This window comes from Dendropsophus ebraccatus, chromosome 13 (genome assembly GCF_027789765.1).
Source record: "Dendropsophus ebraccatus isolate aDenEbr1 chromosome 13, aDenEbr1.pat, whole genome shotgun sequence".
Lineage (NCBI taxonomy): Eukaryota > Metazoa > Chordata > Amphibia > Anura > Hylidae > Dendropsophus > Dendropsophus ebraccatus.
This window is the reverse complement of record NC_091466.1, coordinates 59,911,678-59,938,857: the sequence shown is the minus strand read 5'-3', so window position 1 is coordinate 59,938,857 and position 27,180 is coordinate 59,911,678. Positions and strand designations below refer to the sequence as shown.

Genomic DNA, 27,180 nt, shown 5'->3' with positions numbered 1-27,180 from the left:
TATGTTATTACATACTATCTTATTCCTCCTTAAGCTTACCAATGATTGCTGGTTCAGAGTTTGGTCGTCCTAACAATGTAAAGAGGTGCCGTGTTGACTGAGCCAACGTCCTATACTTAAGTACCTATCTTTAGTGTTGTGCTTGATTGTTGCTATTATTGGATAGTGCATGTGTAATTTTTTATAGGTCTTGTGATGGGTTCGTCATAGCATGTAGCTGCATCACTGACGTGACTTAGGCAAGTGATTAATATAAGCAATTAAATGGATTGCATGCGACTTAAAATACCTACCTGGCCGGTGTGTTCCGTCTCATCCTTATTAATGATATACATGAGGAAGAACCTGTAACAAGCACAGAGACATACACACAAATTAGGGAGATAAGATGTGGATTTATGACCGCAGCTGGTAGTTACGGCTAATAAGCATTTGTAGCAGATAAGGGGAGTATGGGGACAATGTTTTACTACAAGATGAAACAAATCCTGTTTAGCAAATTTGTGAAAACCACAGACAGTTGAATTGTGGTGAAAACATAAAGTCAGGCATTATTTGTTTTTTCTCTAATGTGGGCCTATTAGGACACTTGCCAACAGTTATGTTAACGCTCCAGCAAACTGACTATTAGGATCAGGGAGCAGTAGCTGGAGATGCAGTAAAGTTCTCTTTTTGTGATACCTATACTGATATACTTGGCAGCTGATGACAGGAGCGGTGACAGCTCATGACCCTCAGAGAGACTTTTGAGCCACTAGCACATGATGGATGTATCTGGCAGCAGTAAAAGTAAGAAAATAAGCTAAATCCATGAGACATTTGTAGATATCCTGTAGGAATTAACATCTGACACCTGTGGCCACACAGCTTCTCTGTGAAAAGGTCAGTGTGGGTGAAATCCTCCAGCTTTGTCTTAGTCTGCAAGTGAAATGCTTAAAGGACATTTACATTCTGCTCATCTGCGAGACGCACCTGCCTTCATCCTAAGCCCCCTTATCTCTCATCCTTCATCGGTTTACGGTATGATAGTGGGGTATTTTATTCTACTATTGGTAAACTAAGGGTGTCGTTATAAAGTAGAGCAATGTAACCAGGTCCCTGAGGCCAAACGTAGACTGTAATTCCCATTCATGTGTTGCATTTTTTGTATTGCTGGAAGATAGCTGCAAACTTTTAGTGGTGATGCTAGCCTGACTGTGTTTCACAGATAGGATAAGGTTTTTATGCTGGAATGCAGTGTAATACTTTCTCCAAACTTAACACTTAGGGCCCTATTCCACGGGACGATTATCGTTCGCAATAAACGATCCAAACGACCGCTATTGCGAAAGACCTGAAATCGTTCAATTGCCTCTGGCCGGTCAAGGTGATCTTTAGGAAATAGCAGACAGACAGCAATGTTGTTTTGTATTAATTTATTTTGGAGAGAAGTGGCTTTCTCCTTGCAATCCTGCTATGCATTTCATTGTTGTTCACTGTCCTTCTGATGGTGGAATCATTAACATTAGCTAATGCAAAAACCTTCTTTAGCTATGTAGAGGTGTGACGATGTGGACTATTACACGCCTTGCTATTGGCATCATCTTTGTTGGTTACTCACTATTGGGGACTGTAATAACTGTGGCCTTGAAATTCTTTTTCCTTTGTGCACAATCTGTCTGACTGTGGACTGGTAAAGTCCAAACTCTTTAGAAATTGTATTTTTACCTTTTACAGCCCAATTAAGATCCTCATCTCTTCTGGTGAGGTCCTCAACATTTTCCTTTGTTCTTGCCATGATACACTTTTAGTCAGCTGACTCTAATTTCACCTTGAAAATGTCTGCTGACCTTTTTTCCAAACACAGATATGTGATATTGGATCTTCTTCCTCAATACTTAAATGACCAAGTCTACTATTATGGACTCACTTGTTAGATTTAGTTATCTTTAACTACTTTTTAGAGGCAGTGGGGGAGATTTATCAAACATGGTGTAAAGTGAAACTGGCTCAGTTGCCCCTAGCAACCAATCAGATTCCACCTTTCATTTTCCAAAGAGTCTGTGAGGAATGAAAGGTGGAATCTGATTGGTTGCTAGGGGCAACTGAGCCAGTTTCACTTTACACCATGTTTGATAAATCTTCCCCAGTATTTACACTTTCTGTGCACAGTCTGTTATTAAGGGCAATGTGCTATGGAAAAGATTTGGGAGTTCCCGGCATCATCATTCATTATGATGCTGGGAGCTCCAACTGTTTAAATCTTTGTGTTACAGTACTTACACGCTTTATCAGTACAGTAGCACAAAGATTTAAAACAGTTTCTGAGCTCCCGGCATCATAATGAATGATGACGCCTGGAACTCCAAAGTCTGTTCCATAGCAAATTGTCCTTAATAACAGACTGTGCACAGAAAGTGTGTGAAAATATGTTATAGTTTTAGGTCAAATTTATAAAAAAATAAAGAACATTCTGAAGGGTTTACAAACTTTCAAGCATCACATTACATTTAAAAAATATGTTTCTTAACCAACAGTATCACGCTTGCAGGTTCAAAAGCTTAACTAAAAGCTGTGCTTAGGTGATGTACTGGAACTGTCGCTAGAGGTAAGTAAAACACCCCACAATCAAAGCAAAATGATACCTTCAATAGTCGAGCCTGTGTAAGCTTCTATATACTTACAGGTAGTTAGCCAGGTTGTGTTCTTGTAAAGTGTGTGTTTCAAATCCATGTGGCGTCGTATCAAAGTAATCATTTCCAATGCCACAAATGAAGCATTTTGTCTGGATAGAGAAGAATAGTACATGATGAGAGATCAGGATGGTCACTGCATTGTCTATCCTAAAATCTACACTAATCTAGGAGTTTGGTGTAAGAATATCACCATACCTCCATGTCTTCTCGGACTTGTTCTTGTTGATCTCTCAATTCTCCAAATGCATCAATAATTAAACCTGTAGCAGAATAGAAAAATATATTAGACCTAAGCTATATCATTGGGGGTATTCGTTTTATTAAATGCATTATTGAAAGTCGCATTCTACTGTGAATTATCCAACATCTAGTATGTTAAGAAATGTTATTGTGTTTGGATGAATAGATAGAGAGGTGGTGGTTAATGACAGCTAAGATTCATAGTGTCCTAGAAAAATGAACCTACTTACCTTGAATAATGGCAAGGAGAATGACGATAACAAAGAAGAAGAAGGTGATGTCAAATACAATACGATACATTTCATAAGGGTCACCAGCAGGGTCCTCAATCTCATCTCCAATGCCACCTCCAGCTCTCACCCCCACGTACATATGGAAGAGATAACACTGGAAGAGGAGCACACGCTAATTAGTCTGGTTTCCAGCATCACTCAGCACAAAGCACCCAACTGGGAAGGATTACATAGCATCTTCTTCTAAAGGCTAATGTCATACAAGTGATTTGCCATAAATGCATTTTAATTGCATTGTGAATCGCTAATGCACTGACCCAAAGTTATGAACTAAGAACCCAAACTGTCACTCTGTATATAAACACTAGTTCACAGTCTACATTCATTAAGTTCTGTTCTATCTACACTTCACTACTACATTACCCCTAAACCATACCGATATATGTATGTACTATAGGGTTCTTTAAAGGAGTATTCTAGTGTAGGGAAATAAATGTGTCTACATGGGTGATGTGGGTGATGAATAGGAGACAAGATTATGGTGGCTGAAAGAGACACTGAGCACAGATTACTCACACTTGTAGTGCTGCACAGCACACACTAAAGGTCCTATTCCACGGGCTGACTGTGAGGAGCAAATGTCAGCCGCTCGCTGACGCCGCTATTGCACGCGGCAGCAGTGAGCATGGGAGGGGCCACGGGGAGGCTACCCGGGTTATGGCTAGATCATCCAGGCAGCCCATAGAGGATAGTGGCAGTCTGCCACAGCAGATCACCGCTAGCACAGTCGTTTGTTTTTCAACATGTTTAAAACACAAACGACTGCAACAATCAGACGACATGAACGATGTCGGATGACCTTTGCCTTCTATTCCACAGGACGATTATCGTTCCATAGAATAGGGCCTTAAGCTGTCCAATGTGGAGGTAAGGCACTTTTACACATTGTGACAGCAGGTGTGCTTTAGCTGTGATTTAAAGGGTTTATCCAGCGCTAGAAAAACATGGCTACTTTTGTCTCCAGTTTGGGTGCAGGTTTAGAAAATCAGTTCCATTGAAGTAAATGGAGCTTAATTGCAAACCGCACCTGAACTGGAGACGAGTAGAGGGAAAAGTGGCCTTGTTTTCATAGAGCTGGATAACTCCTTTAAGTAGCTATCTCAGTCCCATAAAGTTCTCATGATCGATGGGGTTTCTCCAGTTATCAAAAACTTATGTAATGTGACTTATTTTTAGCAAATCTCTCTTAGTATTTGGACTATGAAATGAACAGAGTGTGTGTTGCTTTAGGTTCTGTGGTGTTCTGTTCCCTCTTGTGTTGTCATTTCACTATCCTCCGCCCTGCACGTACCGTCATCATGTCATCACACTTCATATCAGGATCGTCTTCATCCTCACTCTTGTTGTAAAACTTCCGGAAAAAGTTGAATGCCACAACCGTGTATAGATAGACAACAACTGCTAGGAGACCAACAGTTAACACCAGCTGAAGGAGGGAAAAAACATTTATTTTTTATTTTTTGTTAAAAGTTGATTATACAAAGATTTATTATTTTAAAGTGAACAGAGATTGTCATGTGATCAGACACCTCCTCTCTACTAAAGCTCAGAGCCGGATCTTCTTTGTTCTTTTTAATAAAACATTGATATCAAAGGATTACTGCAATCTTCCAGAGCTGTTATGTTGTGGTTCCTCCAGAGCACTGGTGTCAAGCTTAGGCCCTCCAGCTTCTACAAAACTACTATTCTCATCATGATGGGAGTTGTAGTTTTGCAACAGCTGGAGAGCCTGAGTTTGACACCCTTGCTCCAGAGGATTGTTGGGGATAGCAGGATACCTTCATGATAAGCTTGTGTCTAAGGGCCCTACAAACAACACCGCTAAGGGAGAGTGACGTTTATCCCTCATGTCACACCAGTGTTTCCCTATGATGCACTCCTTCCTCTTGTTTCCTTCTAGGCCATATACTTTTCCATATGTCATAGAAGTGGTTTCCCTGGTAATGACACCTTTCAGTGCAAGAGAGAACTACTGAAAAAAAGCCACTTTCCCTCTTGTAGATAAAAGTAACTGTGTTTCAAAGGAATTAGTGTCATGTAATACTAGTTTAACCACAATAGAGGACGTACAACTATAAGGACAAGAAGGACACCCCCATTAATTCTGCAGACACTTTGTTTCTTAGCTTTCTTAGAAAAGAATGATCACCAGAGATTAGCACAACTTGAGCAAGTCCTATATTGGGGCATTTGAACACCAGGGGCTGAAGAACTTGGATGCAGCCCTAGGGAGTCCTGGAAAACATGGATACAATCATAGACTGCCTGCAGCTGTATCCATGTTTTCCAGGACTCCCTAGGTCTGCATCCAACTTCTTCAGCCAGCTGTATTCAAATACAGAACAACCAGACTTGAGCATGCTCAAGTTGCGCTCATCTCTACCAGTGACTACCACCTCCCCATTAGGTATACTCTGCCAGACAACTCACAACTCTGCTTGCAGGACCCTTCCTTGTTAAAAACTTTTGAGAATTCTGGCAATACAGTTATACGAGGGACTTAATATGTAATCATTTCCATTAACACCCTGAAAGGTGAATCTGAAGTAAGCTTACTTTTTAATAGAATATAGAGTTAGGTCCATATATATTTGGACACTGACACTTTGTTTTTGTTCCCTGTTAACTAAAAAATACACAAGTTATAGAAGAAGGCAGCTAGATTGGTTAAAAAAAAAACAAAAAAAAAAAAAACAGCACAGTTCTGAAAGAACGTTGTTTGGACAGATGAAATAAAGAGCAACCTCTACCAGAATGATAGAAAGAAAAAATAAAAAGTATGTCCCAAGATCCAAAGTATACCACATCATCTGTAAGACATGGTGGAGGCAAAGTGATTGCTTGGGCATGCATGTCTGCTAGTGGCACTGGGTTACTATGGTTTATTGATGATGTGACACAGGACAGAAGCAGCCGGATGAATTCTGAGTAGAGATGAGCAAATTTACAGTCTAAACGAACAAAGCGATTTAGCTCCGCAGTCCGCTTATCAGCCGGCTGCCTTTGAACTTCAGGATACTCCATGCTGCTTTTCCCCGGGTGCCTAGTCCTGGGAAACTGGGAGAAGTTTCTCAGTACTGGATCCTGCTTTCCCAGACACCCGGGAAGGAGCTGCACTTCAGAGGCATTCAGCTGAGAAATCACTGCTCTTATACTGTAAATAAAATCATGTCTAATTCTTAAGTATTTAGAGACATACTGTGTGCTTAAAGTGTCACTGTTTCATTTTATTTATTTATTTTTTGCAGAAATCAATAGTACAGGGGATTTTAAGAAACTTTGTAATTGGGTTTATTAGGCAAATATGCCATTATCTGCATTCAAAAAGACTTTCCCCAGCCCCCTGTCTCTCATTCACTGCTCATTATCAGGAAATCTCGACTAGTTTACATCAGTCGAGCCCTGTCTACTCTATGGAGAGGAGAGGGGGAGGAGGGAGATTAGTCACCAGCAAAGAACAAAGGATTACACAGTGGGAGCTGTGTGAAAGCCTGTATTCAGAAGTCAGAGAGGTCAGTGCTGACATCAGAGGAGATAGCCCGAAGATGTAGCTGTAAATTATTTCTTTTTTTTCCTGTTTTGGTGCCTTATCTCCCTTCACCCCTTCCCTCTCCATAGAGAACCATGAAGACAGGGGGGGGGGGCTTCAAACTGCCTTTTCTTGATAAAAATGCATTTTTCGGCTAATAAACCCAATTACAAAGTTTATTAAAATCGCCTGTACTATTGATTTCTGCAAACTGATTGGTCGACGTTCCATAATACAGATGGACAATGACCCAAAACAGAAAGCTAAAGCAACCCAAGGGCTTAGCAAAGAAGTGGACAATTCTTGAAGTCAGTCACTGGATCTCAACCCATTGAGCAGCATTTCACCTCAGACAGAAAGGCCCACAAACAAACAGCAACTGAGAACCGCTGCAGTAAAAGCCTGGCAGAGCATTAAAAAGGAGGAAACACGGCGTCTGGTGATGTCCATAAGTTAAAGACCTCAGGCATTCATTGCCAACAACGGGTTTTCAACCAAGTACTAAAAACTAACATTTACAATGATTTAATTTGTCCTGTTACTTTTGAGCTTCTGAAATGAAATGGATTGTGTATAGGAAATGCTTTAGTTCCTAATATTTTTATGCAATTGTTATGTTCAACCCAATGAATTAAAGCTGCATGTCTGAACTTCACCTGCATCTGAATAGTTTTGTTCCAAATTAGAACAAAAATTACAAAAATGTCTCTGTCCAAATATTTCTGGACCCAACTGTATCTAGAGAGCTGCCACTTTAAGCTGATGTCCGGAATATGCAGGGTTCCTTTATCCAGCAGGTAAGAATTAATAGTGCATGCTGTGAGTGTTTAAAGCAGCTGCTTGGCTTCAATAATTCATGAGAGAGCTACAACAAACATCAGGGACTAGAAACGGCCAGAAGAGAGAAGAGGAGAGAGGGGCTCATAGTAATCCAGGAGGGAGGGCAGGAGAAATTCAGGGAGCTAAATGTTCTCTGCTAATCTTACAAGCTTGTGGAATCGATCTGACTGCTCTGTAGTCATTTCTGCTTGGCTCTCCTAATGTCAGACCTCTCGGCAGGGCCATAGTACAAGTAACTGCACAAGTGGCAATAATTACTGACTGATCTGGTGCCATTATCACAAACAGCTGACACATTTTACGACTATCCATTTACCACTGGCCCGCATAGTCTGGCGGTGTACAGAGGCCCAGAGTTGGAGCTGTGAAATGAGCGGCACTTAATTCAGCTGTCTGCAGACAGGCAGCGCTCTCTCTGGCATGAGTAATGTGAGTGTATTAGTGGATTCAATGAGTCATACACCATGCATGCCATTGCTGTAAACCAGGCCATGCTGCAGTCCAGGCTTTCATCTTTTTTTAATCGCACGCTCTATTTTAGAAGCCCTGCAATCAACTAGTAATCTGCTTCATAATAAAAGATGAATTGCTCATCTCCCATGTATTAAACGGCGAGGACCACACAGGGCAGGCTTACTTGTTTTCCATTGTGGGTGACAGATGATAGAATTGTCCTCAGAGTCTTGAAACCCATTGCAATGTCCAGAAGGTGAGCAGCAAAGAAGAAGTTGTTATAATGTCCAAGAATTGACATGGTTGTGTACCAGGCAAGGTAAAGGAAGGACTGAAAGAGAGAAGAGCAGAGTTTACATTATGTTATATAGTCTATATCTAGTGCACATCATACAAGTAGAGGGAAGATACATACGTTGTCTGTAAATACCACTCCAAGCTTCCAGATGTGATACTTCATATCAATGGAGCTCAACCTGAAGACAAGAAACAATGGATAACTAACACATTTTATTAGTTTTAGATAAAGGTATTGTCTTGGATGGAATTAGTTATAATATGGATTGTTCCGGTTTTCAGTCCAGCATCCTTTCAATCCTTTGGTGTAATGGTGAGATATACAGTATCCTAAATTAACACTTAGGGGGACATCCATCAAGACTGGCGTACTTGTACGCCAGTCTTAAATAAAGCCTTCCCTTTTCCTCCGTTCCCTTTACTAAGAGGCATACACCTCCTCCCCACCTTGCCATCCCCCATTAAGCGAGGAGGGGATATGGCTGGCATATGCCATGTAGAAGGGGCGAATCTGCATCTTAGTGGATGTCCCCCTTAATTTATAAGGTTTATGGTGTTCAGCAAATTAAAATAATTCCAGCAATTTGTTTAAGTGTTCATATCTGGCTCCCTATTCTTAGTTCAGGCACTGTTATGTGGTGGGCCCAGGACCAGTCATATTCTGTTTAGAAGCAGTGGCTGTGTGACCCTAATACGTCAGGGTATTGACTGTTAGTCTGATTAAACTTATGTGTATTGCTTCTTAGGGTGGTCATATACCTACCTTTAACAGCTGTTGTCCAAACATCTCTCCTCATTAGTGTATACACAACATGGCTGAACATTCATTTGTTCTCAGTGGAAAAGAGGGGTAAGTGGCTACCACACAGTTCTGGTGGTGGCTTATTTCTTTAAAGAGACTCTTTCAGTAGGTATATCTGTCCTATCTAAGGTTGCATAAACTAGTGACAGAGAAGCTGAACAGAATGATATATCACTCACATTGTTTTGTGCAGCTGATCCAGAGATATCCTCCTGAATAACATGGACAAGAAGTAGTCCTCTCCATTATGTGCATGAGCCCAGTAGTCCAGGATATTCATGAGAAACAGAAAACTCCACCCACCAGCTGCTGATTGGCAGTTATCTATCCATGCTGTGTATAGGCAGTCACCAGTCAATAAGCAGCTGCGGGGAGGGGTGTGGCAAAAATCCTATTCTCCCGCAAATCCTATTCTCCCGCATGGCTAAACAAAACGATGGTAGTAATACACTGATCTGTTCAGCATCTATATCACTAGTGTATGCTGCCCTCATTTCAGGCAGCATAAACCTAGTGTCAGATTCCCTTCAAGGAAAAAAAAAGAGTGAGGTAGTTGAAATCGAACATGCCTGACAATTCTTTTTGGGGAAGATGGGGGCAGTATACTGTAAACAATTGTCTGGTCCAGTCAACATTTTACTTAAAGCGGCACTATCAGCAGGTTCTGCCCAGAGAACCTGCTGATATGCCGCAGAAGCTCTTTACCGTATGAGTAGATTGCCGTTAACGTTTTTCTTCTCCCCCGCATTCTTTATTAATTTCCTAATTGTCCCTATGCAAATATGTGACTTAAGAGCATTTGGGGCGTTGCTCGCCTGCTCCGAGCAACAACGCGTCCCGCCCAGCCTACTATGCATATTCATAGATGCATAGTGGCCTCTTCACCACGCAGTGCCTGGAAGATGTGCTGTCGGAGACGGGCTGCTCCCCCACGCATGCGCAATTCAGCTGGCCAGCCTAACATAGTAAGAAGAATTCTGTTTCAGCCAAGTTGTCATCATCCCCGAGGTCACTGACAAAAGTAAGTATGATGAAACCTTGGCTGCAGCAGGATTCTTCTTACTGCGTCAGGACGGCCAGCCGAGTTGTGCATGCGCAGTGAAGAGGCCACTATGCATCTATGAATATGCATAGTGGACGGGGCAGGACGCGGTGTTGCTCGGGGCCAGCGAGCAATGCCCCAAATGCTCTTAAGCCACATATTTGCATAGGGACAATTAGTCAAGAATGCGGGGGAGAAGAAAAACGTTAATAACGGCAATCTACTCATATGGTAAAGCGCTCCTGCGGCATATCAGCAGGTTCTCTGGGCAGAACCTGCTGATAGTGCCGCTTTAGGTGTATGGGAACTTTTAGTTCACATGGTAAGACCTAAAGAGGCCAAAAGCAACTAATTTAATATCCTCTGCTTAGCAGATTTTTTTTTTTTTTTTTTTTATGTGCTGTGTATGGCTGCATGGTTGGCTGTTAGGGTCATCAAGAAACAATTTGCATATCTGCTCATTAGCCTCCTTGCTTTTAGGCTGAGGTGTTAAATAATGGCAGATTTTCCCTATTAGGTGCCTGCGGTATTTTCTTACAGGTATTCATAATTAGGAATATTCCTTGATGTCTGTAATCATTATGATCACTGCAGGAGACAGTGGGAAAAAAAAAATAAAAACCCGCTCACTTCAACAGATGAAAAGTTCACTTTTAAATGATATGGAGATTTCTTTCTAGAATGTCACCTCAAGGTCAGCATTATGCAAACCGTTTAGATGTGTCTGATCCCTAGGCTAATGACTATATGTAAATTAGAGGTATATGTACATTGTAAGCGGGATGGACTCTGACAGCAGCCAATATGTATGAGGGACTATAGTCGCTCGCTTGAACTAATGACTAATAAAGATTTGCGTGTCAAATGGGCTATAGCATTGACAAACAACACAATGCAATTAAAACAAGCTGCGGCACTTTTATGGAACTTGTGCCAGACCATTGATGCTCCATCTGCAGATTCTGTACTATGCAACTCACCATGACACCAGTGATCCCTCTTCTATTTTGGTCTTTTCCACGGGGCTAAAGTCCAAGGCGTTTTTGTCAAGTCCCAGGAGTTCAGCGATTCTGTCGGCTCCATATAAGTCTCCATATTTATTGATAACCTAAGTCAAAGAAGAACTCATGTAAATCCCCTGAGAAAACAACCCAGACAGCAAGAGGTGTTTTTGTGCACAGAGTTCATTCTGAAAAGGTAGAAGCCGAATATGCTTGGATATTTTTTAACTAATCCAATGCAATGAGGGTAATTTCTTCTCACAGAATACAGGCCCTGCAATTATCCCAAACATTGGGATTATTATACTATATAGAGCTATATGAGGGGGTCATCGTAATTACGGTCCTCCTCACTTCTGCAATGGATGGAACAAACCAGACCTTCAAACCCGAAAGGAACTTTGTAAGGACAATGGATGGATTTTCCTAGAAATTGTATAGTAGAGTGGCCTTCTCCACTAAGGGATCCATAAAATAAGAGCATACTTTAAATTGACATTCTCTCTAGGGCTAGTTCAATATATGGCATTATATGGTATATATAGAGGTAAATATAGGTTGCTCTTTCGCAATGACAACTGAACAAGAGCGGAAAGCTGAGAATCGGGAGAGGAACAATTAAAGCGTAATATGTTTCAGTCATCAAGGCACAAGTGAAGCTCTAACTGAGATGAAAGCTTATTAGGGATGTCGGCGGGCATTATTAGCTTAAAACACAGTACACAGAAAGACTCCGGGGGATTTACACAAGAGCAGCTACAACAAAAATGACACTCGGTAAAGCAAACATGCAGCTAAATTACAAAGGAAGAGAGTAGAAGTGGAGATCCTTCTGCTGGCGCTCAGGAGATAGCAACTCTAATTGCGGATATTAATTTCAGTGACTCTGGGAAAACATTTCATTTACACCAGGGAGTTAATATTTAAAATTGGTAAAAGATCTATAGTGAAGAACCTCTGCAAGACATCAAGGGAAGTTTTAATGGCTGCTTCACACAAAGCCACGGCAAAACTGGCAAGGCTCTGTACACGCTAAGTTCATTGCTTTCAACTACAACATAGCATGACAGGTCCCAGTGCATCCTGATAGATTCCATTGACTTATTAGGATGGGAAAGGGTTGTATGTATTTGGGATAGAAAGAATAGTGCCAACAAAATTACTGAAAGTTCTGTCAACAGAGTCTGATGCATGCAGCTTTGTCACAATAAGCAGTTGTTATAGCATCTGGACCCTGTTGTTTATCCAATAGGGTCTTGGTTCCAGCAGATGAACTGGCGACTGAACGATCGTTCGGCCATAAGTTATTGAAGGTGAATGGGGACCTTTAGTGTCAAATCTGGAGGAAACCAGGCACTGCCCATATTCTGCCCAATACTATTTTTACAGCTAGGTAAAGTGGGGGCAGCATCGTGCTGCGGGGGGACAGGGTTGAGTGAAAGCTAAAACACAGCCAAGTACATAGATAGTCTTAATAAAAACTCGATCCAGAACGCTCTGGATCTCAGAAATGGCTGAAAGGTCGCCTTCAAACAAGGCAGTGACCCTAAGCACACAGCCGAGACCACACAGGAGCGACTTGGTGGTAACTATGAATGCCTTTACTTGACCCTGACTTGAAGCCAATTGAAAATCCCTAGAGAGATCTGAAAATGGCGTCCATCAAAGGTCCCTTATCCAGCCTGACAGAGTGAGGAGGATCTGCAGAGAAGAATGGCAGAAAATCCTCAAATCCAGGTGTAAACCTTGTATCATAGCCAAGAAGACTGGAGACCGGAATGGCTGCTGAAGGGGCTTTCAAGTAAGTACTGAGTAAAGGGTTTGAATACTTATACCAACAGTTTACTTTTTCACTCAAGGAGCAAATATTTCTAAATATGAAAAAAGGGAAAGGGTCTGGATTTTTAGAACGCATTTGTGTGAAATATCTTTCTTTCTCTCAGGGTTGGTAGATCCTGGCCTGTCCATATTTACCACCTACAACCCCCAAGTGAGAGTGACACATTAACCAGCTTCCATATACTATATGTTCATTCCATCTCATGCGTCTATAGCCAAAGGTTGTAACACAGAGGTGTAAATCGCAGGCAGCACTTCATACAGTCATTCACCTAGTACTCAGTTGGGACTTAACTTCTCTTCCATAAGACTTAATATCCATGGAAACTTAGCTACTGGATGTTACACTCTGATTAAAATGTGAAATTGCTCAGACAACTGAAGGCAGAATATAAGCCTTTATGCCTGAAAGCCACAAGAGCCTCATCAAGTCCCAACACAAAGCATATAGCGTGCGGTTTAATGTATGGCTGCTGGGAGTATTGCAGTATTTAGAAGAATGAGAGCATAGGAAAGCAACAAATTATGTTAGTGCAGCAGCAGTCCAGGTCTATACATGTTGGGAATGATACTTCCAGCTCAGGATTAGCAGCTTACCTTTCTTTTAACAAATTTATCCCAGTAATTATTAGGAAAAGACCTACAAACAGAATAATAAAATGTCACATTATTCACGCCACCTGCAGCACAGCATCATGATCAGATCATAGAATGGATGCACGTGACATGCATTTAAATGACAGGAACCTTGGTGACAGCTGCAGGTCCCAGTAGGGAGCTGCACCACTGCCACTCATTACAATACAATGTCTGGGTGCTGCAATAAAGAATGACAGCTGCGTACACAGCCCATAAGCATCCAAATGAGCGTTTCATCAATCGGCAGATCACTATATTTAATCCATACACATTTCCAAGCTACTTGCTGTGATTATAACATCTCCACATCCACCTTCTCAATTCCTGGAAAATAGCTTTTTGTCAAATCTACCCTCTCTCTGCAGGTTGTCCTAGAAGGTGGGGTGGGGGGGTTAAAGAACGTATTAAAGATTTATTTCTGATATAAAGGAGTGGTAATTTGCCGGCATAGCTAGCTAGCATCCTCTCTGGCGGCCAAGACTATGACGTATAATGGAACTAATAAATCCAGCAGAATCTCTATGCTCTGCACAGTTGACTGAGCTATATGGTGTTCTGTAATCAGACACTCCTGGCTGGGAAGAGGATGAGTGTGATATACTTCAATTAATCAATGGCCGGCAAAGAAAAAAATGTCCGCCACTGTGATAACATTTTATCTTGCATATGCTGAGAACCTTCGGAAACGAATGATAGCAGCTGCTTTGTAATAGGCTGCTGCCTTTCGATTCGGTTACTTATTCAAGCCAACACTGTTTTTTTTTTTTTGTTTTTTTTAATATGACAGGTTAATATGTGGAGGACATCCGAAAATGAATCCCCTCCTAGGGATCCTTTCCTTTTCTATGTCAACCCTTTGGCCTAGATTTTTAAAAAGGTCGTCCAATTACAAAAATGTCTAATGACAGCTGTCTAATGAATGAACCTATCTTAGGTTCTAAGTTATTTTGCAACCTTTTTGTGCTCTTTCATGATTTTCTCCTGCCCCTGATGTCCACTGTACATCCTGTAATGGACTTTCTGTTCCTGCTGTATACTCTAGTTGGGAATTCAACTAGTTCTATCTCCCTCCCACTATGTCGGAGGCTCCTGTCGGTATAGTGGGCAGGGTTGTAGTCAAAAGGGTGTAGAGAGAGGGAGAGAGATGCCCTGTTCCTGCTGTACCCTCTAGCTAAGAATTCAGCAAACTCTGTTACAGGAAGTACATGAAACAGAATGGGCCAATGGAGCGAACATAGTACACAGTTTTCTACTGAAGCAGAAGGAAAGTATGAAAGACCAAAGAAAGGAAGTCATTTTTATAAACCAATATATGTGTATGTATATGTCTATAAAAAGGTTTCATTAATAAAAAATTGTTTTAACTTTTAATGCATTAAGGAGTCATTTAATTAATTATTATTAGAGGCCCAAAAAGTAATAATTATTAGAGGCCCAAATTTGTTGAGGCCTGTGCATTGCATCTCCAGTTGTTAGGGGTCTAACTATATAGAGTACACATACACCTGAGCCCAGGAGCCTGAGATCCCCGCTCAATATGAGGAGGCCAGTACTAATAATAAAGCATTATAGGTGAAGGGGCCCAGTGACAGTAGTTTAACCAGCAAATGTGTAACCTGAAGCAGGTGGGCCCTAATGCAAAATCTAACAGAACATCTAACATCTTCAGAATTTGTTTTAACAGTATCCCCATTGTACTGAAGCAGATAGAAGCACTGCAGTGGCTGGCACTATGGACCACCCTATACCTAGGCACCCCCTAATATTGCCCAAAATAAAATTCAACTAACCCAACATACAGTAGGTGGCACAGATGTAATAATGTGGAATCACAACTGGTGCATGGAAAAACTAAGTTCTGCTACATATGCAGACACAACAGAGAACATATTAGAGGAATAAAAGCTGAAGGTCTTACGGGGTATTTATGACTAGACGATCCCATTGCCCTTTGATGTCGTCATCTGAGGGTTGCTCTGTGATATACAGACCATCAAACTCTACATTGCGAGCAATTTCCTTCTCCCGTTTAAATACCACCAGAGGAACCTTTAGGGAGAGAAGAGAAGGATGACCGTGATTAACATCCAGGTAACTGCATTATCTATTCACACCTTTTAAAAGAAAGAGATAGGGATGAATGGATACGTCTATCACCATAGTAACTTCCTAGTACTGATGAGGTGTATAGAATATATGTATATTTTTCTATGTATTCTTATATTCCCTAGTGGAATTAACAGGTTTTGATTGCAAATGAATCCCAATGAATGTTGCTCTTTGTTATGTATTTGCTGGTGTTCACACATTAATAATCAGCTCCGTCCTTCAGAGTCAGAGGAACCTTTTCTCTATAGAGATTGTAATAGTGTAGGAGCCACAGACTGCCGCTGTGAACAAGATTCTTCTCTGTCATATAGCACAGGGAGCAATTTTGTTAAGGGCACAGACTAAATAATAAAACCCTGTGTGTGCAATAACCAGAAATATTAACCTTAAGTGGACTTCCTTAGGGTGTGTTCACATGTTAAGGTTTTAATTGCAGTTATTGTAAACAAAGCCAGCAACAGATCATAAATGGAGGACACGTATAAAAAAAAAAGAGACTAGGGTTTCTCCATTTTTCACATCCATTCCTGGCTTTGTATTCAATATCACCTGATTACTACCAATTATCAATATTACCTGAACGTGTAAATACAAACTTAGATGGCAGTCATTTATTGGCAAATAACGGGCGTTACATCAAAACAACAGCTGTTCTTTTAAAATAACGGTAACTATTTGCCATTACATGGCATCCATCTACTAAGTTACAACAGTGTGTGAACATAGCCTTTCTGTGTTTTAAATCCACTCCTGGTTTTGGTTGAAAAATTCTGACCAAATACTGAGCAAAAATACTGTGTGGGAACATAGCCTGAGGGTAGCTTCACACGTAATGTATCCCCAGCGGATTTCTCGCTGCAGATATGTCAAATTCAGCGCCATTAACCCCCGTGGCCTGGGAACATACTGTACTGGCTCCCCACTTCCGCTGTGCCTCCTGGCGGTCACCCAATCAATGCGCTGCAGCGGGGCAGCTCACTGATTGGCTGACCGACGGACGACGCTGGAGCGGACTAAGGCTGGGTTTACATATATAAGTTGGCATCAGTTGCGTTTTTTGCCTAAAAACTGATCACAACTGATGTCACAACTGATGCCAAAAATGCATCAGTTGTCATCAGTTTTTCTATCCGTCTTTTCATTAAAAACCATCAGTTGCCATCAGTTTCCATCAGTTGTCATCAGTTGTCACAAGTTGCGCTCATCAGTTGACATTTTTTTCCACATTATGTTTTCCTGTCATTTTCAATGGGATTTGCGGGGGAGCGCACGGGGGCTATATACTAATTGGGGGAGCTCACAGGGGGGGCTATATACTACAAGGGGAGAGCGCACAGGGGGGCTATATGGGAGGGGGAGAGCGCACAGGGGGGCTAATTGGGAGGGAGAGAGCGCACATGGGGGGCTATATACTATTGGGGGAGAGCGCACAGCAATGCTGTATACTAATTGGGGGAGAGCACACAGGGAAGCTAAATATTACTGGGGGGGGCAACAGGGGGGCTATATACTACTGGAGGAGAAACAGGGGGGGTGATATACTACTGGGGGACCAAGGGGGGACTATAGGGGAGGGGGAGAGCACACAGGGGGAGATATATGTTTATTTTGTACTACTATTTGACTGAACGCCGGATGCCAGAGCCGAACGGCATGCGTCCTGCCCGGCGAGACATCCGGCGCTCTATTCGATTGTATTGGTGCGGCGCCGCATCACCGGAGCGGCGGTCCGCCAGGACGCTGCAAGATGCGTCCTAACGCACCGACGGTCCGGCGATGCGGCGGCCACTAGTTCACCGCCGCACATTTTGAACGATCCCATTGAAAACAATGGGATCAGTTCAAAGATGCGTTTCCCTCCGGCGCTTTTCTCCTGCGCCGGAGGGAAACGCCGCCGCACCGCCGGACATATGTAAACCCGGCCTAATACAGTATGTTCCCGGGCCGCAAGGGTTTATGGGTAAATGAGTTTGAAATATCCGTAGCCGGATGACAATCCTGTTGCGAGTATGTCAGCCCATTGAAGTGAATGAGCAAGTATCCGCAGCGGATTTCGCTGCAAACTTACAGAAAGAAATCTGCTGTGGATACATTACGTGTGGAGCTACCCTTAGGGAAGGGTTATTTATAAGTAAAAAAATGTGTTAAAAGTTATAAAAAAAATGTGTTTCAAAATTTTGACACACATTTTGGCCTCAACCTCTTTTTATTGAGGCCATGCCACTTTGTCCAGAGTGAACCACAATTCAATTATGCTTGTATAATTTGTTCTAAAAATCTGTAATAACATGGGCACCATTTTTTATGGGGTGCAAAGGCACCAAATTTCTGGCACACCCATTTTATTTCTCTACCCCAGAGTTTTTGCACAGGAACCCTGGCCTGTCTGTCTTCTATGGGTAGCTAAGCACTTTGGACTTAAAGGGATTCTCCAGTGCTAAAAAAACATGGCCACTTTCTTTCAAAGACAACACGACTCTTGTCTCCAGTTCAGGTGCGGTTTGCAATTAAGCTCCATTCACTTCAATGGAACTGAGCAGCAAAACCCCGTCCGAGCTGGAGACAAGAATGGGGCTGTCTTTGGAAGAAAGTGGCCATGTTTTTGGTGCATATAAACCAGGAATGGTTGTCACTGAGCAATTGAATCTGGTTTAGTCCCAGCAATACTGCAACTCAGAATGTCCTATATATCTATAAACACATGTCCTGTGCAGCCTGCATGGAGACCTGAGATCAGCTTAACACTCTTGGGATTAATGCTGAGAATAGTAACACCAAGGCCGTGCACAACCTTGGCCGAGTGCCGAAACTAGATCTTTTTTTTCCCCCTGATGTAAGTCTCATAAATTTCATTTATCCACTAATTTAGCTATAGGTATTTTCATGTTCTATTATGGAAACCAATGATTCTCTACAGTAGCTAGAAGAACTAACCATATGACTGTGAATTCTGGATTATGGTTCTGGAGACCTGATAGTGTTTGTGTAGAAGTCAGTTATTGCTATAAAGTGATTTTGGTCAACCATTAGGAATGGGGCATACCTTAAGACAATAGTAACCGATAACACAAAGGAAAGAGATGATGGTGTGAATAATAGCCAGGATGCGCAGTGTCGGAGCCATGTAACCAGTGTTTTCCTGCAGTACAAAATAAACAGCTCCTTCTTCTGCATCTTCCTCATCTTCTTGGTATGTGTTCCATATGTTGGAATCATTATCGTTGTCTTCAGTTGAGGGCTCTTCCGTGACCTAGGAAAACGTGTGAAGTAAATTAGTATTTAATAGCCGTGTGATCACAACTAGCTGTAAGTGCATTAGTAATCTAACCATACTGTGGCCTTCGTATGTATGTGCTGTACATCAAGGCTAATGAAGCATTCACATTGTTTACATTGCCTACATCCTAACAAGGAGAATTAAGAGTTTCTTGTACTAACATTTCCTGAGACATTCATCCATTTCCTATGACACCCTGACAAGGTCTCTGTACAAACTTCAGTACACAGAAACTACAAATACATTTTCTCTTTCAATGTTTAACCTTCCTACCGCATAGACGGCAGCAGAGCAACATAATGAGGAGCTTGTGGGCTGACGGAGGCTCAAGAAAGCATAGCGGAGCTACAGTATGATCCGGACGATGAAAGCTTGTCTTGAGAAGAGACACAGAGAGTGCGTCTTCAAAGAAAGTCTTCCTCATAAGAGGACAATAGATTCAGCAATGTAAGAAAAGATTCTGCTCCTATAGTAGTTTGACTGTGGACCGCTCTATGATTCAGAACAAAAAATGGCCTCATACAAAAAAGCATTACCTTGTAGAACAATAGAATAAAGTTAATGGCAAATGCCACAAACAGAGCCAGGAACCGTAGATTGTAGAAATTTCTGGCCAGGTAATTCTGAAAAGAGAGAGAGAAAAAAATAATGATTAAAGCATCTCCAATACTTCTTGGATCTATATTTAGTTATAAAGAGTTTCATGTGCTTCGCTGTAGTCTCTCTGCAAAGATCTGATCATCTTCCACTTCTGATCATTTGGTTTGAACCCTTCAATGATCAAATGTAAAATTTCATCCCTGTCTTTGAGTCGGCTAAGTAACTTTTTTTTCTCCTCTCGAGAGGCACAGAAGGGTAATTTAAAGCAAGATGGATCATTTCTGAAACACCGTGACATTGCACAAGTAGGGCAAAGCGGAGAGCAGTTACATTACTCCTACATGGTCGTCATTATAAGATCTAGCAAGTCCATCATGCATGGAATGTAAAGAAAAAAATGGGTCACTATGCCTATATACTGTTGGATTGCCCAAGGCAAAAACCTTGCTTTATTCCTTAGCTACTTAATAGACACCCACTTCATTAAGGAGAATGTATCACCCCATTTGTTTTACTACTACTTAAAACCATATAATGAATCTCATATTTTTTTCCCTCATTCTATTTTCGGATTTTAAATGTTTATACTATTTCCTTTACATGACAATGGGGGCAGCCATCTTGCCTAAGCTTAGCATTGTGTTTTGCAAGTTCCCAAAGAGGACAGGTAACAATATACACAGGCTGGCAAACAATTAAAAAAAAAAAAAAAAAAAAGGATTTTACATCAGCCCTTTGCTTTATGGCATATAACAAAAACCTCCTCCAATGCTATATTTCCATATGGACCTAAGAAGGACAGTGGAATAGGACTATGAGGGTATCAGATACATGCGGAGCGTGGAGGACTCTGCTCCCCTTTTCGAATGCATTAATGCCCTCATAGTAATAATATTGTTCAGAGTTTTTATATAGCCATGGCTTCTTTGTCCGTAAGTATGATGCTTTTTCTCTGTGCTAGAGTATTTATTACCAGTCAAGTTTGTGATACATATAACAGGTAACAAACCTGGCTGAGACTTACCAACGAGCATTGTACTACACAAAGATGGCAGACTGAAACAAGGAGGCAGCTTACCTATTTTTGGATGACACCAGCAAAAAAGCAGCCTGCTGACGTAAAATCCCCACTCTGGAGTCTACCAGACTCCAGTCTATCATTTAATATATTTACTTCCATGCTTAAAAAAATATATTTTTTTTTAAATTAAATTCCCTGGTAACTTCCAAAGAACAATGTTTAGAATCCTCATCTCTATCAGTGAAAGCAGGTTTATCTCTTACCAGCATTTTGGTCTGGTAGATCTCCAGTCCTGCCAAGAAATTAGCCATAAATGCTTCAGGTTCTTCTTTCTTCTGGCCTCGTCTCCTCTTAAGTCTTGGCCCTGCTTTACTTTCCAAGAATTCAGACTGTTCTTCTGCTTTAGCTTTGTCCTTTTTCTCACCGTCTTCCATGCTGAAAATGACCAATGAGGATTCTCTGTAAATAGACAACTTTCCTGGTTGCTTGCGATCACTACCTTATTGTCTATCAAACATGTTGTATGAATCCACTGTGCTTCAGATTTTCTAATGTTTTATATCGTCAATGCAATGTTTATACTGTAGCTGCTTTTAGCTTTCCAACCACCTCAGAAGGGCCAAGGAAACCATCTTTAAAGGGAACCGATCACTACTTTCATAATGCTTGGGCCACAAGTCACTAGAAAGGCCCTGGCAACTTCTTCCCACCCCCATCAGCCTTGACTGTTAGGGTCCTATTACATTGAGCGATTCTTAACGATAAACGATCGCTAAAGAGATTGTTTATCGTTAACCTGAAATCGTTCACCATATTACACAGAACATTGGTCGTTAGTTATGATGGTTACTACGATCATTATTGTGATGGTTTACTCCTGATCCCACCAAAACAATGAACAATGTGCAATTACACTAAACGATTAGTGAACAAATGCGGAACTTGAGCGAACGAATGTGGAATTACAGCGAACGATTAACCATAATTAACGATCACGACACACAAACGATTTTTCGCTCATTGCCTGCAATTAGGGAGAGCGATTATGGTTAAAATGTGAACAATATAACGATAATCGTCCCGTGTAATAGGCATCTTAGGGCTCTCTCTATACCTTAAAAGCGAGAGATCTATCAATCAAGGACAGAGGGCAGGTAGAAGCCCCTGGGAACCACCCTAATGACTTGCAGTTCAGGCAGCATGAAATTGATAGCAGATTCTTTAGGGGTTTTCCCATCAACATCATTCAACCTATCTTCAGGAGAATGCTGGGGACCCTGCTGTTTCAGTATCTCCCTTCGGGTTGTTAGGATCATCAGCCTGCATGACCAACTGCTGGTCCATACAATTCCTTCTCACCATAGATGTGCCAGTTAGTCCTTCAAACAAGTGATGAGTGATTGTTAGTGGGAAAACCCTTCAACATGTTAATACATGGAAAACACAGAGCCCACAATTAACAACAGGGCACCATAACCCCCTCATAATAAAGAAACATATATAGTAATCATAAAAAAAAAAAACCAACAGGTTGTTGACAGAGATTCTATAAAAAAAGTTTTGCTTGCTGTAAAGCAAACAATTATTAGTGGTGGAACTTACGGTAATATACGCCCTACAACTTCTAGATGTAATATCTGCATACTGTAAGGCAAGATTTACTTTATCCAAAGACGACAAATTATAGGCCAGATGTATGGGAAACGATGATATGTAGAGCTATTAAGTGCTGCATATATGATTTCTGGATGGCTCTTTATAGTTAGATCACAATAAACATGATAAGTTCTAATTGATTTGAAGTGATCCTTAGGTCTAATATTTTGTGCTTATGCATTATTCTCATTTGTACAAACTTTTATTATGTCGTCCAGACTTACTTTTGGACCGCACCAGGTCTGACCTCTGCCCCCACCCCCACCCCCAGGGAGCTCTAAAGCCACGCCCTAACTAATTTGTTTTGAATGAAGCTGCGGGTGGGCATGTGACACGCAGCCCTATTCATTCTCTATGGAGCTGCATAGGATAGTCTAGTACAGCTCTCTATGGAGCATAGAGAATGAATAGAGCTGAGGGTTACGTGTGAGCCATCACTATATTGGGCGCTGCTCAAGAAAACCCTATGGGAGGGCAGAGGTTGGACCACCCGCAGTATCATGCTTATTCAATATCATGTGGATAGAGCACAAGTAATAAGTCAGAAAACTTTTTTAAGGAAACAGCATAACGCTGTATGCTGTTCAATGTCAATGAGTGTTGTGTAAAAGCAGCCTACTCAGCCTGGATCAGGGGACCATCAATCTTACAGACAGGTGTTTCAATCTGGATTAATTCCTCAGTAGATGTAAAGTTATAACAACAATATAATTATACAAACTGGGAAGGCAGGAGTTGTGGGAATATAGATGAGAATACAGATAATGAACACTATATTGCAGAAATGAATGAGCTTGTGGTCGTTCCATGACTGTGTTATTGTAATGCTTTATAGCTGACATTTCAGGGAACTTACTCGGCCTTTTCTGATTCCGCTTTTGAGTTGTCCTCATTTTCTTTAACAATTTCCGCGGCCTGCAATAACAAGGTAAAACGTTTATTGTAGGGTGATTTGCGTTATTTTATTGCCATTAAAAGAATTCAATTAGCAGGGTTATCTGGGCATATTTGAGATCCTTTGCTTGCTTTACTCATACAGACTAAAGTAGTTTTGCAGCTAAACTAATTAAATGAGACGAGATTTTGCCAGTGATACCAGAAACCCTTTTCTACAGTTCTTCCCTCTGGTAATTCCTTTCACGCTTCATCTTAAGTGATAAGGAGTTTAAAAATTGGTCTATTCTGGAACTTGATCTGTGGTTGGCCGGATCAACCATGTAAAACTGGACACACATGTAAGAGAACTGCAGAATGTTAAAATGTTTAGTTTTATGCCATAGTAACAATACTGATATACATAATCGGATCACATGGCTTTGTTACGGTTCAGGCTGGTATAATCCTTCTATAGACTATACAAAGACATTTACCTTTATTCACAAAATACAAAGAGCAGATGACTGGGACAGATTGCAGAAAGAAACCCACTGAGGTCATGCATGGAATGAGTGCCTCACACTTTTACCATTAAGATAAATAAGTCTACACTAGAGAGAATCTCAAGCACACTCGGGTTTGTCTGAACTTGAGTATGCTCCATTGGATTAATGGTGGCTGAAATAGTTGGATACAGCCCTACGGAGTCCTGGCCTGTGGCTGAACCCCCATTTTCAAGACAGCCTTAGGGTGACATCCAACTTCTTCAGCCATTGGCAATCCAATGGACTACGCTTGAGTTGGGCAAAACCAAGTGTATTTGAGATTCCGTTCATCTCTAGTGTAGACCTATTTATTTTAAAGTGAATTTACCATCAAGCCTGGGATGAAGTACTGAAGGCAGGCAGACAGACTATGCCCCTCTATGACACAGCTCCATTAGAATCAATGGAGCCGTATCAAAGAGGGGTTCCTCCCACTGGGGGTGGGTCAGCCCGCCTCCAGTGCATCAGCCCAAGCCTGATGGTACATTCACTTTAAAATAAATATGTCTTCACTAGAGGAACGAAATCCCAAGTACACTTGGGGTGGTCCATTGGATTACCAGTGGCTGAAGAAGTTGGATGTCACCAACTTTTTAATGGTAAAACCTCTTAAGTAGTTAGAGCTAAGTATCTCAAATGGGTGAAATGAAAGAGAGGGAGAATTGAGGGACAGAGAATTAGATGAGGGAACCCACAGCAGCCAGACCCTTGTGTATGATGGACACAATAGCAAAGGGTCAATGAAAAATATCATACAAAAAAGAAGCCTGCCACTCTTGTGTCATCTATATGTATCTACCTTTTAAGCCGATGTCCTACTTTTTTAGAGCCTTAAATCATGACTAGCTAAACAAGAGAGACCCATGTAAGCAGAAAATATGAATTATAAGCCAGGAAAACCAACAGTACTTTGATAGCTATCTAGGTAGATTTAGAAAAAATGTCAAAAGGCTACAAGATGCTTCAAATGGGTTCTCAACAATTGTAATGCAGCCATCAGCACAGAGTGGACTAGCTGCAGATTTGTATTGGATAGTTAGTATGGAATCTGCGCAATGCCATGAAGATGAAAGGTTTAGGCTAGAAACACACACAGCAGTTTTTATGGAAAACTGCCATTGCAATTTTTGTACCAAAACCAGCAGTGGATTCAAATGTGATAAATATACATGGAGGAATTGTACTTCTCTTTTCTGTTGGATGCATTTGTGGCACAAAAACGGCAATGGTGTGTGGTCTTAAGTGGTCGCTGTCATTTCAAACAACTTCTTTTTATGTTATTCATTTACTAAACATGACTCCTTCTCCCCCCCAAAAATGTTTTAAACTCATGGCAACTAGTTGTCTCTCCTCCCTGCACGTTGCTGTGTGCTACCTGTTGTTAGGCGAAATCCGTCTCTAGTAACAGCTACATCAGGACAAATATGTAGGACAGGGGTTAGAATGTGCTATTTGCAGGTGATGGTGAGAGAGCCCGAGAGTCTAGGCTGCGTACCTGGAAGCTGATCCAGTCTACCTGCCAGTAATCTCCCCCTTCTTTTTAGCTTGTTAGCAGTAGTTCAGTGCTTTGTGTAACCCTTTCCTTGTTGCACTGTTGTTTCCTTTATTTCTTATTGCTATGCAATAGGTGAGAAACATTAAAGCCAATCAATCGAAAAAATTAAAGAATGATAAAAAGTGTATATGCTATGATAATTTTACAGGTACAGGTTTGTGTACATATACTATACATGCTGAACAGACTAGACATAGATAAGGGAATCTTATGAGACTGCAGTGGCTTGTATTGCGGCTTAGTCTCATTTTAGTATGTAGTGTTGGACACAGGCCCTTTTTTGAGTATGGTGCTGTTTTTGTCACATAGAAACCCTTTAAATACAGATACGTTATTCTACCACCATGGACTATTGCAACTACTTGCCCTATCTATATATTCTGAAGACTATTCAATATAAGTTGCACAATTTTTCTGTATGTTTAGTTAATTGGGATAATCTTTATCTGGAAAGTCGTCATATGGCGTAGGCGCAATAAAACATTGACTTACCTCCTCTGCCCTAGCACTGATGCCCATAGTCCATTTTTCTGGTCCCTGTACGCCTTCTGGCTAAGCCTCTCAACAGCAGAATTTGTACACCACTACTGCTGCTGAATGGCTGAGCGGACCTGCCATGTCATGTCCCTTCTCACACCAGAGACCAAAGCGGTGGACTGCAGGCATCAGCGCAGGAGCCAGGGAGGTAGGTAGATGTTTTTGTTTTCACCCACCCCCTCCCCACCCACCCATATTTTTTAAAAAGTGTCTTGTCCATAGTTCTCCTTTAATGTTGTATATGGACAGAACCTAATGAAATATTCACATGATAAAATGTTATAAATATCTAAAGTAAACATAAAGCAATCAACTGTAATATAGAAAAGACAGATGATGATTAATAAAAGAAATAACAAAGAGAACGTATTGCTTAGCGTTTTTTTCCACCAATTAGAGCCAGATACTAAAACATGGCTTTTTTCTTAGTTTTTATTTTCTGACTTTTTTTTTACATTATTATCTTGCTTAAGCTGTTTTAACCGTATTTAGAGAGATGATGTACAGCAAGTCCTATGGATATAGGAAATAATAAACAGGAGCTGTCAAGACATGGATGGGAAAGGTTTCTTGGCATGCTATGGGGCCTAGGGATCATTCTACAGAGAAGGGAAGGCCTAGCTCTGACTATATCTATAAACTGCTCTTTCTTTGTTCTGTACTCCTATTAAGGATAAGGAGAAAATTGCTGGAAAGTGCTTTGTACAGAATAGAAAGTCTCAGCTTTAGGTCTAGTGGCTAGAATGAAAACTTGAAAATTTCAGGATTGTTTAACGATATAGAAAGTAAAATGGAAGATTAGCAAAAGGCATCACCAACAATTAAAAAAAAAGAAAAAACTTGATGTAAACATGTAATTTTTTTTTTTTTTTATAACACTTTCCCTTTAAATAGCCAACCAAGAACTACTAAAGTAACAGCTGAAGTAAAGCTTCAAACACAGGGCTCATAAAAGCATGTCCTATTAAGCTCACACCAGGTCAAAGCTCCATAGAACATAAAAGCCTCAGCAGCAAACATGCAGCATAACACCCAATAATCCACGCATACAGAGAATAATCAGTAGCTTAATAGTGGACAAATGAATATTAAATTAACTACCAAATAATCAATTTATTTTTCTATTCGCCCACATAGGTAATGACGCAAATTTTATTTAACCAATGAACTATTAGATTTTCTAGAAAAAATATAACACTATTGGTCACTAATGGAAGAAATAATTGTACATCATTAGTCTTGTATTTCTCAGAAAAGTAGTAAATGGGCTGAAGAGGTCAAGGATTTCTACTAATTTAGTGTGTAAAAATTATTAAATGTAGACTATACATCTAAGGAGAACCCATCACTTTTA

General features: G+C 41.0%; 1 protein-coding gene across 6 annotated transcripts in view; it reads right to left on the bottom strand.

Moving 5' to 3' along the window:
- RYR3 (ryanodine receptor 3) overlaps positions 1–27,180 on the bottom strand; it is a 474,528-nt gene that overhangs the window by 52,519 nt on the left and 394,829 nt on the right. For all 6 annotated transcript variants that reach the window (XM_069950600.1, XM_069950599.1, XM_069950601.1 and 3 more), the window contains 14 exons: positions 23,170–23,228; positions 20,921–21,092; positions 19,573–19,659; positions 18,803–19,009; positions 15,569–15,699; positions 13,609–13,651; positions 11,152–11,279; positions 8,446–8,506; positions 8,215–8,361; positions 4,500–4,634; positions 3,146–3,302; positions 2,871–2,935; positions 2,664–2,764; positions 294–345 (listed from right to left, as the gene is read on the bottom strand). In XM_069950600.1, the coding sequence (XP_069806701.1) occupies positions 294–345; positions 2,664–2,764; positions 2,871–2,935; positions 3,146–3,302; positions 4,500–4,634; positions 8,215–8,361; positions 8,446–8,506; positions 11,152–11,279; positions 13,609–13,651; positions 15,569–15,699; positions 18,803–19,009; positions 19,573–19,659; positions 20,921–21,092; positions 23,170–23,228 (1,545 nt within the window). The remainder of the gene's footprint in view (positions 1–293; positions 346–2,663; positions 2,765–2,870; positions 2,936–3,145; positions 3,303–4,499; positions 4,635–8,214; positions 8,362–8,445; positions 8,507–11,151; positions 11,280–13,608; positions 13,652–15,568; positions 15,700–18,802; positions 19,010–19,572; positions 19,660–20,920; positions 21,093–23,169; positions 23,229–27,180) is intronic.